Consider the following 14,952-nt stretch of genomic DNA (forward strand, 5'->3'; position numbering starts at 1 on the left):
GAACATACAAATGTACCCCTTGAAGGAAGAACACTGTCAAACTGATATCAATAAAACCCCAGAAATATATGCTATATTAAACTTTCAAAATCAGAAAATATTGCAAAACTGAAGAATGTGAGCTTTCAAGTGTGACTATACCATAATTGGAAAAGTATTTAAAAAACTTTAATATTTCATCAGAAAAGACACAGCATTTAAAAACATTACTGGTTTATTTCAGGAGAAAAGAATAGCAAAAATGTTAGTTATAAAAATAATATCAGACCCAGATCCTATTACTCCAAGGATGATGCTTTCAAAAAACAAGTCTAGACTTCATATATTCATGAGGGTTTATACAAACTCAGTCCCATACATCAAATCATTTTAAACAAGTTGTGTAAGAGAATACATTTCATGAAGAGACACTATAATTGAGGAGAGACTGAATTAACAACTTACTCTCAGACGGGCAAGCTGAATAGCAGAAAATCCTCTCACGCCATTAACTACTGGAACCAGCCTATTATACAAAGACTAGAAAAACCACACAAGAAGTTGAAAGAAAAAGTTATAAAAAGCCAATGCGTTTTAAATTTATTCCACCTAATTTCAGTAAGAATTTCCTAACCACCTAAGTTGTGGACTTCTGGTTAGAGATTTAAAAAACAATTCTGAGAAGGTGGCAGGCTTCTGAGCCATGTCTATGATTTAACAGCCTAAAATCTGGTTGCCAGAAATTACTGGTTTTCTCTGTTTCACCAAAACAATATATATTAATTTTGAAACTGGGAACCTTTTAAAACTTTAACCAAGATCCAAAGTATTTAAACTATAATTATAATTTCCAAACTTGCCTAAATGTACACTCGTACATTGTGCACCAATGTACCAAGCAAAGGAAATATGTCAACCCTGCTCAGTTTTAATACTGCAGACAGAAAGAAGAGACTCCTTCCTCAATCTTCTCCCTTCTTTTTAAAGCCCCAAGTTAAGACTTGTTTTAAGGTCACAATATATTTAGCAGAGGGACAATGATCTAGTTTATTTTCCCCATAACTCCTTCTTCTTAAGGTACATCATACCCAACTACACATCAGAAATACAATTTGTAACTTTAAAGTGAGTCTACAAATTATTGAAAAGAATAAGATTATATATAGGGAGAACATGCTTTATTACACTATTTAGTACAGTCTGAAAGAGTTGTCAATGTTCCAGGCATGAGATTGTTATCCTAAAACACTACCTTATGATAGCTATTTGCCAGAAAAATGTATTGTATAAGGAAAATTTCCCAGCAGAACATGGAATGGCTTCAGCAAGTTACTGTCCACATGGTGAAAATATAGAACGATAAATGTGTTTTTCTCTGAAATGCAGTTTATTGAAAAGCTGAAAAGAAAAAATGTCATCTGGATATGAGAAAGTAATTCTCACCTTATCAGACTGAGTATTCTCATGCAAGATCCTAGCATCAATAGCAGCAGCCAGCAAATTATTTGCAGCAGTTATAGCATGAATATCTCCAGTCAAATGAAGATTGAACTAGAAGGGGGAAACAAGAAGATCTTTTTATTAGAAAACATTTAATTAAATTCATTAAGACAAATTAGCAGCAGCAATCATTGCTATCTCAGACACTACAGCTCTGATTAGCCAGCTGTCAGGGTAGGCTAAAGATTTCCAGGTGAAAATACACTGAGACATATGAAGGACTTGTTTTCAGCTGAGTACATGGTACACCACTCTTAAGTGTGGCCAAACAAAGCAAGAACATCTTCATTCCATACTAAATGATTCAAGAATAAGAAGACAAGGGCTATAGTTCCACATCATTAATACTGAATCAGTTTAGTGTTAATAGTTACTAACTCACCTGGACTAGATGTGTGGATTACTGCTGAACCTGCCCCAGAGCACAGCATGTATGCTGGCTTTGGGGGTGTGTGCCAGCTTTCTGTTAACTGCAGGAGAACAGCCCCTAACCTAACAGGCACGAACTTTGCTGATACAAAGTCTGATGAACAAAGTTTTGTGAAAACTCTGAAATGAGTATCTTAAATTAAGACTTGTGTTACACAGATACCTCTTATTTTTTATGTGTCTGACAGAAGGAGTCGGAAGGACAGTTTTAATGGCACTTCAGGGCTGACACTAGAACTCTGCTTGGACCAGCTGTGCATGGTCAAGGTGTTTCTTCACCAGTACTGGCCAGAGAGGTTTTCCTGAGCTCTAAATTAGACTCTCTTGGGGTGAAACTGTCACACATTTCCAAACAAGCACTAGGAATATCATAGAATCATTAAGGTTGGAAAAGAACTCCAAGATCATCAAGTCCAATCTTCAGCTGAATACCATCATGCCCATTAAACCATATCACAGACTGCAAGTCGAGGCTGTCTCACCTCCTCCATGGGGATCACTTGAGCGTATCCACCACCAGCTGCTCCACCTGCACAGGGAAGCACATGGTCACATCAGTTCCATCAGCTTTGGAAAAAACCAACCATCTTCAAACACACAAAGTGAAACATACAGCAATGATGACACATTTTTGGCATTTTGATTTCTATTAGAAGATCAGTGATGCACCCAAATAAACATGATTTCCTTAATCTTGCTGGCTTTTTTTTCAGCAGGTACTAAAAAGGGAATTCTTGCTCTGAAATGAAAACCTGCACATGATGGGTGCTGCAGGCTTTGGCTGCATCAGGGCTGCCCTCTGCTCCTGCCCAGATTTAGGACACAGTCATGCACATGCAGCTGCTGGGTGAAAAGACAAAGCAGTCACAAGCAAGCACTGCTTCTGAATGAAACCTTCACACCCTTGCCTGAGCACTCCTTCCCCACTACCTCTCATGGTACAGGCAAAGGAACTTGCTGTTGCCTATGCACAAATTGAGTGAAGGGATTAAAGCACTCACACGCATCAGTCTTAGCTGAGAAGCACCAAGCACCAGGAGCCTTCCAGCTGAAACCAAACTTGTTAACTTAAACTTCAGCAAAGCAAAGCAGAGCAGATGGTGAGTGCTTGCCCAGTTAGGCACCAATTTCAGCTGAGAAATGGCAAAAAAAAGATTGCATTACTTCCTATCAGAATTGAAGATGGGCTTGAAATCTGGCTGGGTCTTACCTGGCTCTCAGGCTCTTATAAAGTTTCTAGGCAAAAAAGCAGCAGCCCATTATTAGAGGCGACAGCTCAGGAGAACAGAGAGGTTCAGACCTAGCCAAACGTTATGTTGCTGACACAGCTGAACCACAACTGCTAACTTCCTTGTATTGCCTGGAAATATCCAGTATGGACTCTTTCTCAAGGAATAATAAAATAGTAACATTTAGAAACACATTTAAAGAACCTCCAAGTAGAGGGGTGACTGGAAGGGTGTGTACCACACAAAATTCCTCCTGGCTAATACATCCCTCTGCCTTTCATTATGTCTAGGCTTTATCTGCATTATCAATATATGTTACATGCATGAACATAGGCAAGAACCTTGCACAGAAAGTCATGTGCAAGAAACCCTTATCTATTAATTACATATGTACTAAAACATCGAATATGCTACCACTGGGACAATCCACTGAGTGAAGTAATTAAGAAATTAAAAAAGAAGAAATGAAATAAAATAAAAAAAGCAAAATAGCAGTACTTCCTTTTAATCTGAAAAGTCATAGATTCTGCAAATATTATGTACCTTTAACTCCAAAAGTAGGTCCTTGAGAAGGTTGTCTCAGACAAGCAAAGGAATTAATGTTAAGGTGTGCAGTAAGTGCCTGAACAAGACCAACTGTGACTGTGCTTTTCCCCTCTCCTAGGGGTGTAGGGGTTATTCTAGCAAAACAAGAAAAAAGATTAATCAAATTTTTGCTGATGTCAGCCTGGCTAAGGATATCAGAACTTACAGCTTTTGATTTCAATGAAGAATATTTGTACAGCAAATTTCAATAAGATTACTTTATCTTCACAAAAATCCTGCCACAATGTTAGCCCCTAGCTCAAGCTGGAATGCTAATATACATGTGTCTTCTATTTAAGCAATTTACTATGATAGCAGAAAAAGAGAAGATTATTTTGGCAAAAGTTCTAAAAAGAATATATTGAATTTAGACATTTTTATTACAGCACAAAAGTCTCACCAGTTTCATTAACAAACCATCCATCATGATACTCTAAGCATGTATTAATATTTTTCTGTAGTAATGCATGAGATCTTTTATTCCCACTGCTCAAACTTTGAATGAAATAATAGAATATTTTAAGTTAAATAACCAACACTTTTGTTTGTAGAGCTCAACTACCCCTCTCCACCTTCCACATCATCACAACCCTCAAAAATGACAGATCAACTGCTTTTTAAATAAAACAGGACACAAAATTCAGTATATTCAATTGAACATGATTTATTGTACACTTTTGTTTTGGAGATTTAAGGGCAATAAGGGACAATGATAATCATAGTCCGTACAAAAGCTCAAAAGCTTCATGCTACAGCTCCCATATTTAGACCATGACTGAAACAGGACAGAATTTTAGAAAGGCCTCCGAACTCAAATCAGAGAATCAAACCTCCACTCTATTCTTGTCCCTAGAGGAGATTCTATTCTTGCCCCTTTAATAAAGGGACAATGACAGCTGATTTTGCAAGTAGAAAACTTCATCAGCCTTCAGTGAATGAGAGACATCTCAGCTTAAATGATCTTCTGCCTACTTTCAACATCAGCACATTTGTTTATGATCCACATTAAAAGTTTGGGGGGGGTGCAAGGGTTTTTCTTCCTTGAGGTATGAACACATCTCATGTCTCCAAAATGCACTCAAATGATTCATTTGAGGCACAGCATTTCTTTTTCTGATTGGCAAAAGAAGAAAGCCCCAGTCCTTTTTTTCCACTCACACCACTTTCACACAAATCCTCCTTTTTGGCAAAGTGTAGCCATTTGTATCTTTGCTGCCTTTTCTACCTGCAGAGAGGTACTTTAGTGAAGCTGATGTTAAGAACTATGTTCATTCCCATGGAAATACAAACATGCACATGGATCCTAGTCAAAGGGGAACCCTTATCCTGTGACCTCTTCAAAACTTGAGCTGAAACATCTAGCTCTAATTAGAAACACTTCCTTCCCTAACTAGTAATTTTTCCAAGATATTGCTATCCTCAGATCACAATTCAAATGGCATAAAAACATTAGTGTAATTGTAGGATTCAGCTTAGTTCAGTCAGTTCACACATTGTCAAAAACCCTTCTTCGTCCCACAAAATAAAATAGATGAAAAAACATTAACTTTTCACAAATCTCTCTGTTACAGCATCATCAGTTCCTGGGCTTTTACTTTAAAAAAGATGCTTTGGGCAGATATGTCTGGAAAATTTGGGCAATAGGAGGCAAGCCAAATTAACATCTTTATATTGTTCTAGGAAAAAAAATTCCAATTCAGAAAAGTAGTCTTTTAACTAAAGTTTCAGTGAAATCAGTGGGGTTAAGCACATCTACAAGAGATTCCCTGAATTCTTCGCTTTGAACTACTCTTATGAGACCACAGGTCACTTACTTTGGGCACTTGGTTTTAGTAATTTTCTCCCACATTTTATAACATTGTGTTTACCAACCGTCAGATTCTAAAACATCCTCAATAACTTACTATTCCATTACCCTAGAATGGCACTTCTTTGACTTAAAAAGGAATTCACAGAATTCTAGCAAAATATCTGTGCAGAGCCAAAAAAATGTGGGAGATTTAGAGCATATCCTTATTTACTCTCAAAGCAGTTTTGGTCCCTGTCGCCTTTTTATCCATACTAGGCCTTCTTATTTCCTTCTGATCTACTGCAGGAGCACAGAATGCTACTTCATTTCTTTTACTTTCAAGTTTGCAGTTCCCAGAAGAAAGGATACTTTTAATCTCTACATTGTTAGGACAGGGAGCCCTCAGGGTTTTACTGTTGCCACAAGGACAACTTCCCTTTTTCCCACCACTCTTTTTCTCATCTCCTTTTTGCCCCAGGATCCTCACTTCTGTACAAATGTGTTTTTTTCCTGAGCACCAGAGCCAGGTTAACTCACTTTTACTACCAGTTTCACCTTCTGACTACTGTTCTAACACTGGTTTCCCCAAACCCATTCAAATAATTCTTAGCATGCTTTCTCCTTACCCCTTGTTCTCCTACTATCTAATTCACTTTTGTCTATTGTCCTAATCTCATTTACTTGAACCTCTTATTCCTGTGCATTAAAACCAGATTTAAGGAATGTATGAGTAATCCTGAGGCATTACTGCATTCAAAGACTTAACAAGGTAACAACTCTTGAAGCTATCAATTATTTACAATCAATAACAACAAAACAAAAAGAAAAAAACAGCAATAACAAAACACCAAAAAGAAAACTATTCCACCATGAAAAAACACCTATAATTGTTTACTGGAAGTTACCAGTAAAGAACTTTCCACAGACCCCAAAAACTCGGTGCACACAATGGCTGCACTACTAAAAGAAAAATTTCCATTTGTAGCGCATCCTGTGGGTGGCTACCTCTATTTTTGGGCATCAGACATATGAAGTTCAGGTTCAAGAGAATTCAGAGACACCATCCCTAGTTATTTACTCAGTTCAGCTCAAAACATGGCAGGTGGCTGATCTGGCATGCACAGCAACACAGGGACTCTTTACAACCCCTGTGAAACCAGCAAAATCAAAGATGCAGCCTTCTATCTGGCAAAGGAGAGGAAATTGGAATTGACAAATGCATAACCAGAAGGCATGTTGGTAGCATGAAGAATAATATCTACTTGTCACAGAAGGTAACAACACACAATCAAGTGTCCCATTACTAAAACACTCTGGTAACTCGACTGGCCTATTCTAAAATGACTATGTAAAATGAACCAGAAAGCACTGGGAGTTTTCCATGAGACAGGCCTTTCTCCAGAAAGCAAGAAGAGAAACACACCACTGCTCATTGATTAAACTGGCAGGAAACCTCAAGAGCTAAGCAGTTATTTATTAGTTTCAACAGTTACCAAAATCCCAGCTTTAAACATTAGTTAAAAGAAAAAAAAGCTCCTGAAATCAAAGGAAAATTCTATTCCAATAATTTCCTTTCAAAAGCTTATTTTAAGTATCGTCCCTCTTGTACCTGCTCTACTTTGATTGGGTTTTATAAATAAAATAATCCACTTAAACTGTTTTGTGGACACTGAGCTGTTTTTGCTGGCTACACTACTGAGCCTACACTCTTGTAGCTCAGGTCACTTGCTCACATGGGTATAAAATTACAAGTGCCAATGGATAACTTTAGCTCAATTGTGCAATGCTGTGTTTTAACCTTACGAAAATTGAGGAAAAACCTCCTTTAAAATGCAATAAATTTTAATGAACTTCAAGAGACTTTTACAGCCATTTGCATTATTCTTCAAATTTCTTTAGTATGTTTTCAATCAAAACACAGAAACCCCACAACAATTTTCTGCCTTAAAACTTACTTTGCCACCTACCAAGCAGTCATCAGCTCCTTGGCAAAGTAAGTTTTCCATAACGTTGGAAAGCCTTCTCTCTTTATGTCCAGCAAAACAAAGATAAGAATATGCAGACTTTTTGTTTGTTTGTTATACATCACATTAGCTTACAGCAGAGCTGTTTCTCTGGGAAAGCTACATGAGGTCTCCCAAAGAGAAAATAAACAAACAGGGAGACACACACTGCACCAGCTGTAACCTCCTCACAGCTACGCCAGCCGCTGTGACTCCAGCAAGAACTTTACTGGATATGTGGCAATTCCCTTTCAAATTTCCTACCTTCAACTCATAGGTATCAGCAGATCAAAGATTTTAATGAGTTCATAATTCCTGTGACCCACATGGAAACCTGTGAAGCCAGGCTATGGAGGCCATGGGCACCTGAGTTCCCACCTACGTACATCTCCCATCCTAGGTTACAACTGTCAGAAATGTAGTTCTGAGCACAGAAGTGTTGCAATTGCTGTCACCTCATCAAGATGAGGTTATGACAACGTTGCAGTGGCATCCTTTGGACGGGACTGGAGCTTCCAAATACAAAAGCACAGAGATTATGAAGTTAAAATGACTGAAGAACAGACTGAGGAATCCTCCACTACAAACTCTCATAACCCACTACAGACTCATACAAGACAATCCCAGTCAGGAGCTGTGCAATGACATGACCAATACATGACAACTGTCTCAACTATGACTTTACATTGGATTGTCAGACAATTCAGGGCATCAACACAGGGGTATTTTCCCCTCTTATCCTTCCCTGTAGCTTTCCTCTAATTTTTGTTTTCCTTTTTTCTTAGTTTTTAAGCACCTTTTAGCCCAAGAGACATAGTAAAAGGAAATAGATTTTTGTTTTCCTCCGTTTTTACCTTACTGAAAAAGTAGTTCATCACAGAACAATCAACTAATGTTAGGAGAAAAGTACTGATTTTAAATTTTCCAGCATTCAAAATCCAACACACTTCTTGCTAAAAGTGGCATTATATTTTATAATATTCCCAATTTTTATTCTTCCTCATCTTGCATTTTTGAAGTGAACAGATTTCCAGAATTATCTGCTAAAAGCCACAGCACTGGAGCATTTAGAAACAAGATGCTGAAATATATGCACACAGACAGATTCTAATAAACTTTAGCTGTAATTTCATATTGTGTTTGTGAATACGCCATCTACATGCTTGAATGAGTGATTAAGTTACCCTGGACACTAAACTTAGCTCCTAGGTCATGCTCAAGCTGCATTCACTTGCATGTTCTCAGCTGGCAATGAGTGGAGGCAGTTTGAGTCAACAGATCCTACGATATATTATTTGGCACACTAAAAGCCTGTTTACAGGCAGTTGATGCCCAAGAACCAATTACTCCATGATAACTTGTGGTTCTACCCCCACAGTGTCTTAACACGAGCCCTATAGCAAGCCAAACACAGACAAAGAAAATAAAAAAGCAAGAATGAAGTAAAAAAAGAAAAGAATTGTCTCCATACAGAAGAAAATGGAAGTTACGAAGAAATAAAGTCTTCGTCCTATTTTGGGTGTCATGATCTGTTAATCAAACTGCAATATTTCAGCATACAAAGTTTATATTGTATGAGGTACTTAGCCATATTTGTTTGCATTTAGAAAGAACAAAAAAGATTTTGCAGTTAGCAACTTTTTAAAGAGCCATAAATACAACTATCCTTAGAGATAAAAAGGTACATTTTAGTTGCATTTTGCTGTTCAGAACAAGAAGTTCGGTCTTTAGCATATCAGGAATGAACTAGACAAGCATTTGCAGCAAATATTTATAAATTCCTAGACACTGTGAAACATTTAAACCTGAATGTGCAATTAGAGGCACAAATGTTGCTGGCTGCATCACGGATGGAGGTTGGAGATTTTGCAGTGTGTTGAATACATACACACACACACTTTACACTCTTTTCACACACGAGAAGTTCCCATCATACATTATAAATATTTCCACCAGACCCTTAGGTATAAGCATATATCTTAAATGTTTCCTCTGAAGCACTGAAAATTTATTCTGAAGACCTGTACTGCATCATTCTAAAAGAATTTTTAAATATCTTTGGTTATTGTGAACAAACATAATAATCCAAATGGCAGGTTCTGGTTGACCTTGCCTTGGCAGGGAGAGAATGAAGGCAAATGACAATACTATTTCACTCACCAATTTCTACACTTCAGTGATACTCAATTTTCACCATACTGAACATTTCCTCATCAGACAAGAGTTCCCCACTTTTCTTAAAATGATTGTCATCTGCTACAGCCATCTCAGCAAATGAGAGCAGCTGAGAGCGTATAAACACACATTATATGTATACTTTATATGTATGATATTTCAAAGTCAAGCTTTGAACTCTCTAAGAAGAGAATGTTCCCACTACGGTAGCGACCTTGCCCAGGCACTCCTCCTGCAGCAGATGTGGCTTTGCACTAACCCCACAAGTTGAAATTACTTCAGAGATGCTACAAATGGCAACACGTTGCATCATCAGGCTGGGTAAGTACCAAACCTAGCCCTTTGTTTCTGAAACACCATTCTGTATTTCTACATTTTACGTAGACTTAGAGGAGGATACAACTTTCTATTTTTTGCCAGCTTCTCATCTTGCTGGTCAAAACTTCTGCATTTCTTCCACATTTCTTCCACACTGCTTTCTGTGACAATTGCTTGAGATACCTTCTTTGAAGGAGACGGGAGACAAAGCAGTGTGAAGAAATGCAAGCACTGGTGCATGCAATCTGACACAACTAAAATCCATCCGAATGGGGCTTTGCAGCTTGCTATCTTTGTACCTCCAGACATTTTCAAATAACTTCTTCCTCTTCTGTGAGAGGTTTGTTGCTAGGGAAGCCTGTATCGGCCTGCAGCATGACGACCAACTGATGATATTGACACCATGAGCATGAAAATACACGGCAGCAACTTTCTTCAAACTCACTCAAATGCCAAACCTGTTTTTGTTTCTCCAATGCCACAAAAAACCCCAAACCAAATAAAACTCTGCCAAAGGAAACCAATCTCAATCAGCTATTATTTCCTTCCCTTAACTGCTCCAGCATCCTCCAGGAATATCTTTAATGCTGGATTTCACATAGCTTTGAACAAAGCTTCATAACTTGCCTGCCTCATCTTTGTAACATCAAGTCTCTCAGTCTACAACAGCTCCATCTCAGACAGTGCTAGAAATCCAGGTTGATCCCGCAGGAAGGCAGTAAAGCAAACAGTTTGAGAAACACTAGCCAAGGTGAGGAATAGATCAAGGCAGTTACAGTAGATCAAGGCAGTTAACAGCCTTCTCCTTCTGAATCAGCCTAAAACTGTATTTTAAACCTGTATTTTACTTTAAAGGAAGCAACCAATAGATTAACTCAGAATATAAAGAACACACTGCAATTTAAATATTAATGAAAACCTTCACGTGTTTGTTCACAAGTAAAAGTTTCCACTTAGTAAACAAGGTGAACGAAAATGGTGGGTCACCCAATGCAAGAAAAACCTGAAGCTCTTCAGAAGAGAAGTGCATAATTCCTGCTGAGCACAGCATTTGCTATAATCGTGGGAAAAGCAAGCAGGATAAGCCTGCCTGGAGACATGTCTACATTTCAGAGAGAAAAACATGGCTTTTTAAACTTTGTAATCTGTTCTTCAATAAAAAACGTATTTATTGTTAATATCAACAGATTAGCATGTAGCTTCTGTTAATGTTTGTTTATAAACAGCTACAATACAAGCAGCTTTAAATATCCAAGCTAAACATTTAAAATTCTGATAAAACAGTAAGAAAACCTCCACGCACCAACAGCTAACATTTCACAGAATCATAGAACAAATTGTCTTTTATAAAATATACTTTACTTCAGTAATAACAGTTTGGAAGAAAAGCTGTGTTACTTCAAAAAAGTTCAAAACCTGCTTGCTTTCAGAAGAGAGCAACATACAGATGAAAACATTCAAGATTCTTGTTTGTGCAGAGTACAAAAAAGATGTAAGTTGCATGTTTATATTAATAAGAGTGGAAAGAGTGGACATTAATGACATTACATTGCATTCTTACCCAGCAACTAGAACATATTTTCCATCTGGTTGATCCTTTAACCTTTCCAGCAGGGACAAACGTACTTTGGCTTTGGTTTGGCCATAGATCTCAATTTCATCTGTAAGCAATCCTATCTCCTTGGCAAGCACATCAACAGCTTTTGGACTCTGTGCTCGGGAAATCTCAATATCACTGGAAAAGAAAACAAATAAGAGCCAGGAGATTTCTCTCAGCTTAGGTGGTCGACGACAGAGCACAAAACAACAGTAAATAATCCAACAATGGAGTTATTGTAATGAGTTTTTCAATTCTTTCTCATATTTTATTAACCAAACCTAAATATTAACTAACACCTAATATAACATTGAAAATCATGTGCAGTGTTTGTTAATTGTTACAATTTCACAGAGAGCTCTTGTTTAATCAGATTCCAAGTATTACGTAATACTTTCATATCAAGCTAGAGACGTGGCTGCTGGATGCTCTGTCCCACTGGACATGGATGTTTCTGGGTTCGTTTTCCCTTTTGTTCTCCTCCCTCACAGCATATTTCAGCACATACAATTTACTAAAAAGCGCATGCATTCCTTGGCCAACAGTCACACAAACACATTTGCTAAACCCGAAAGCCTGTGCATGCAGCGCCTTTTATCCGAGGGCAGAGCCAACACAGCCACTCCCCCACAAGGGCACTAAAGGAAACAAGGCATTTGAAGACCAACTCATGCACTTCTAAAACACAGCTGAACTAAGAATGGCCACAGAGCAGGAGTCTAAAGCACAGGGCTCAGCCAAGACATCCAGAGAGCTTACGAACAACCTCCAGCAAAGGCTGGGAGCAGCAGCTGAGGCAAGCACACAGATTACCTGAGGGGATGTGGATGCAGGTTAGGGGACACTATTGTATCTGCAATTCCTGACCTAGACAACCCGAGGTCCTGGGGTTTAATACTCTGTCATGGATTTTTCATTTGTGAGCTTGACCTAGTTGCCCATTATGTCCACATAAGTGTTTAGCAGCTATAAGCTCCTGCAGTAGGGAAGCCCAGGGTCTGGCACAAGGGATGTGAAGAGTTGTCTCCTTTGGCTTTGAATTCCTCACATTACCACAAAAACAACTTAAAAAATGACTTTCAGCTTCACCAGGCTAATTTCTTCCTTTAGTTTCAGTTGATCACAGTATTTTTAAGATAGAATCTGGCAATGGCATGAAAGCTCATGTCCTGAACTACCAGTCTGCAGGACCTTAAATATCCATCAGTGAACATAAAACTACTGCCAGATCTCAACTCTGTGTGTGGACTTTGGCTGCTCTGCATCCACCAGCAAATGATCAGTCTGTGCCAACTTAATTGCTTGCAATTCTTTGAGGAAATCCTAAACTGGCTCCATTATTCATTTATAGTTCTCAAGTATCCCCCTTTTACACCCTGCAGCAGCAAAGTGAAACCCAGAAACCATCCACCCAAACAATAACATAAGCCAGTACTACAGGTCAAGGAGTTACTCAATCACAGGGCTGACCAGGAACCTGCTTTCTTTCAAAGACATACTAAGTGCATCCTCTTTCATGGAAGGATATACCTTTGGCTTCTTATGTGTGACTTCAAACACAACTAGTCATAAAATTGTAACAAGAACACAAGACAGAGGGGCTTACAAACATCACACAGCAAAAACTATCTGAAGTTTTCACTCAGAATTTACTACATACCAACAACTCAAGTCCCAGAAAATTCTCGCTAAGTCGATGGTAGTGTGGCCCCTTAAAGATCTAAGCAAGGAAAATTTTCAGGGTGACTATTCTCCTATTAAAGTAATTGATGCATTTAGCAAGAGGAGAAAGATGCAGACTAATATGACAAAGTTAATTTGCATTTTTTTCCTCCTACTAAATTTATTTTCCTAAAATACAGGAAATGAAAGATTTGGTTATACCTGTAATTTGGAAGTCTGTATTTGTAGCTGACTCTTTCAGTCTGACAATATATTGTCTATGTTGGAAATACCAGAATTACTCAATACGTTATGTTATTCAGTATTGCTGGAGATTTGCAACAGGGGTTCTTCTGCATGAATGAAAACTGTTAAGCAAGAAGTCCATCACTGACAATGCTAAGTGATAATTTACAAAATGCAGAAAAATTTAAAAGATGGAGGAAGGCTCTGCATCTACTCACCTGTGTGCTGACATTTTTTTTTACTGCATACTGTAAGAACTTTCCATGCCATTTCCAATATATTTGGAAATACTTCAACCCAGATCTCACAGAAATCAAAAAGCAGATGTTCTTAGTTTTAGTGCTTAAGCAGCTTTGCCTCATTTTCAATGAAAACTCCATCTGTTTCCACACAACGTGGTGTATTACTGCAAGATTACATTTTATTACAGGATACTTTCCATCTGAAGGGTTTCTTTACATTTAAAAGAAAAAAGACAAAGCTACAGAGTTAGCAGATAAATGCAAGCCCTATTGCTAATTATATATTATACTATATATATTATGGTGTATATACACCATTATTTATTAATTATGTAATTATTTATGTACTAAACACACAATGTCATAGAGAGGGTTGGGAATACTTTTTTTAAAGTTTTTTTTACCATCACACTCATGGCATTGCACACTTTAAATTTTAATTTTATTATTTAAGGACAGTTTTTTCAGGCTTCAGTTCTAGAAATGTTACATGCTAGCCCAGAAAAAGCTCAAGCATTTCTGTCCCCTTGTGTCCCTGGTTACAAGAGAAAACTCATTCTTTTGGCATCTCTGGTTTCAATTACATTTGTGTCCATTCCCATTAAACTGTTTTAAGAGACAGTGAAAAGTAAATCAAAATGCTTAGAAAAGACAACATTTTCTCACAGCTTTCCAAATAGATAGCAGTAGGACTCAGAATTACAGAATCACAGTGTGTCTGAGGTTGGAAAGGACCTCTGGAAGTCATCTGGTCCAACCCTTCTGCTCATGCAGGGTCATCTAGAGCTAGATAGTTGCCTATGTCCAGGTGGCTTTTGAGTATCTCCTAGGATGGACACTCCACAACCACCCCGGACAATCTGTGTCAACGTTTGGTCATCCTCACAGTGAAAAAGTATTTCCCGATGTTCAGATGGAGCTTCCTGGGTTTCAGTTTGTGCTCAATGCCTATGGGTCTGTCACTGGGCTCCACTGAAAAGAGCCTGCCTTGGTCCTCTTTGTATTATTGTACACTGTATTTAGACACATTGGTAAGATCCTCCTATCCTCCAGACTAAGCAGTTCCAGATCTCTCTGAGTTTCTTCTGGTGTGAGGCTCCTTTAGCACCTGCAGAAGCAGGCGTACAAGTAAGCACAAAAAAATGTCAATGCTTTCCTGCATGGCAGAACCTCTGTTTCAGCCACCGGTTCCTCTCTC

At 38.1% G+C, this 14,952-nt stretch overlaps 1 protein-coding gene across 1 annotated transcript in view; it reads right to left on the bottom strand.

Annotated features, from left to right (window-relative positions):
• MTHFD1L (methylenetetrahydrofolate dehydrogenase (NADP+ dependent) 1 like) overlaps window positions 1-14,952 on the bottom strand; it is a 146,620-nt gene that overhangs the window by 109,209 nt on the left and 22,459 nt on the right. Inside the window, 5 exon segments of the mRNA XM_019290081.3 lie at window positions 445-519; window positions 1,423-1,530; window positions 2,391-2,437; window positions 3,681-3,817; window positions 11,569-11,742. Coding sequence (XP_019145626.2) covers window positions 445-519; window positions 1,423-1,530; window positions 2,391-2,437; window positions 3,681-3,817; window positions 11,569-11,742 — 541 coding nt within the window.

This window comes from Corvus cornix, chromosome 3 (assembly GCF_000738735.6).
Source record: "Corvus cornix cornix isolate S_Up_H32 chromosome 3, ASM73873v5, whole genome shotgun sequence".
Classification (NCBI taxonomy): domain Eukaryota; kingdom Metazoa; phylum Chordata; class Aves; order Passeriformes; family Corvidae; genus Corvus; species Corvus cornix.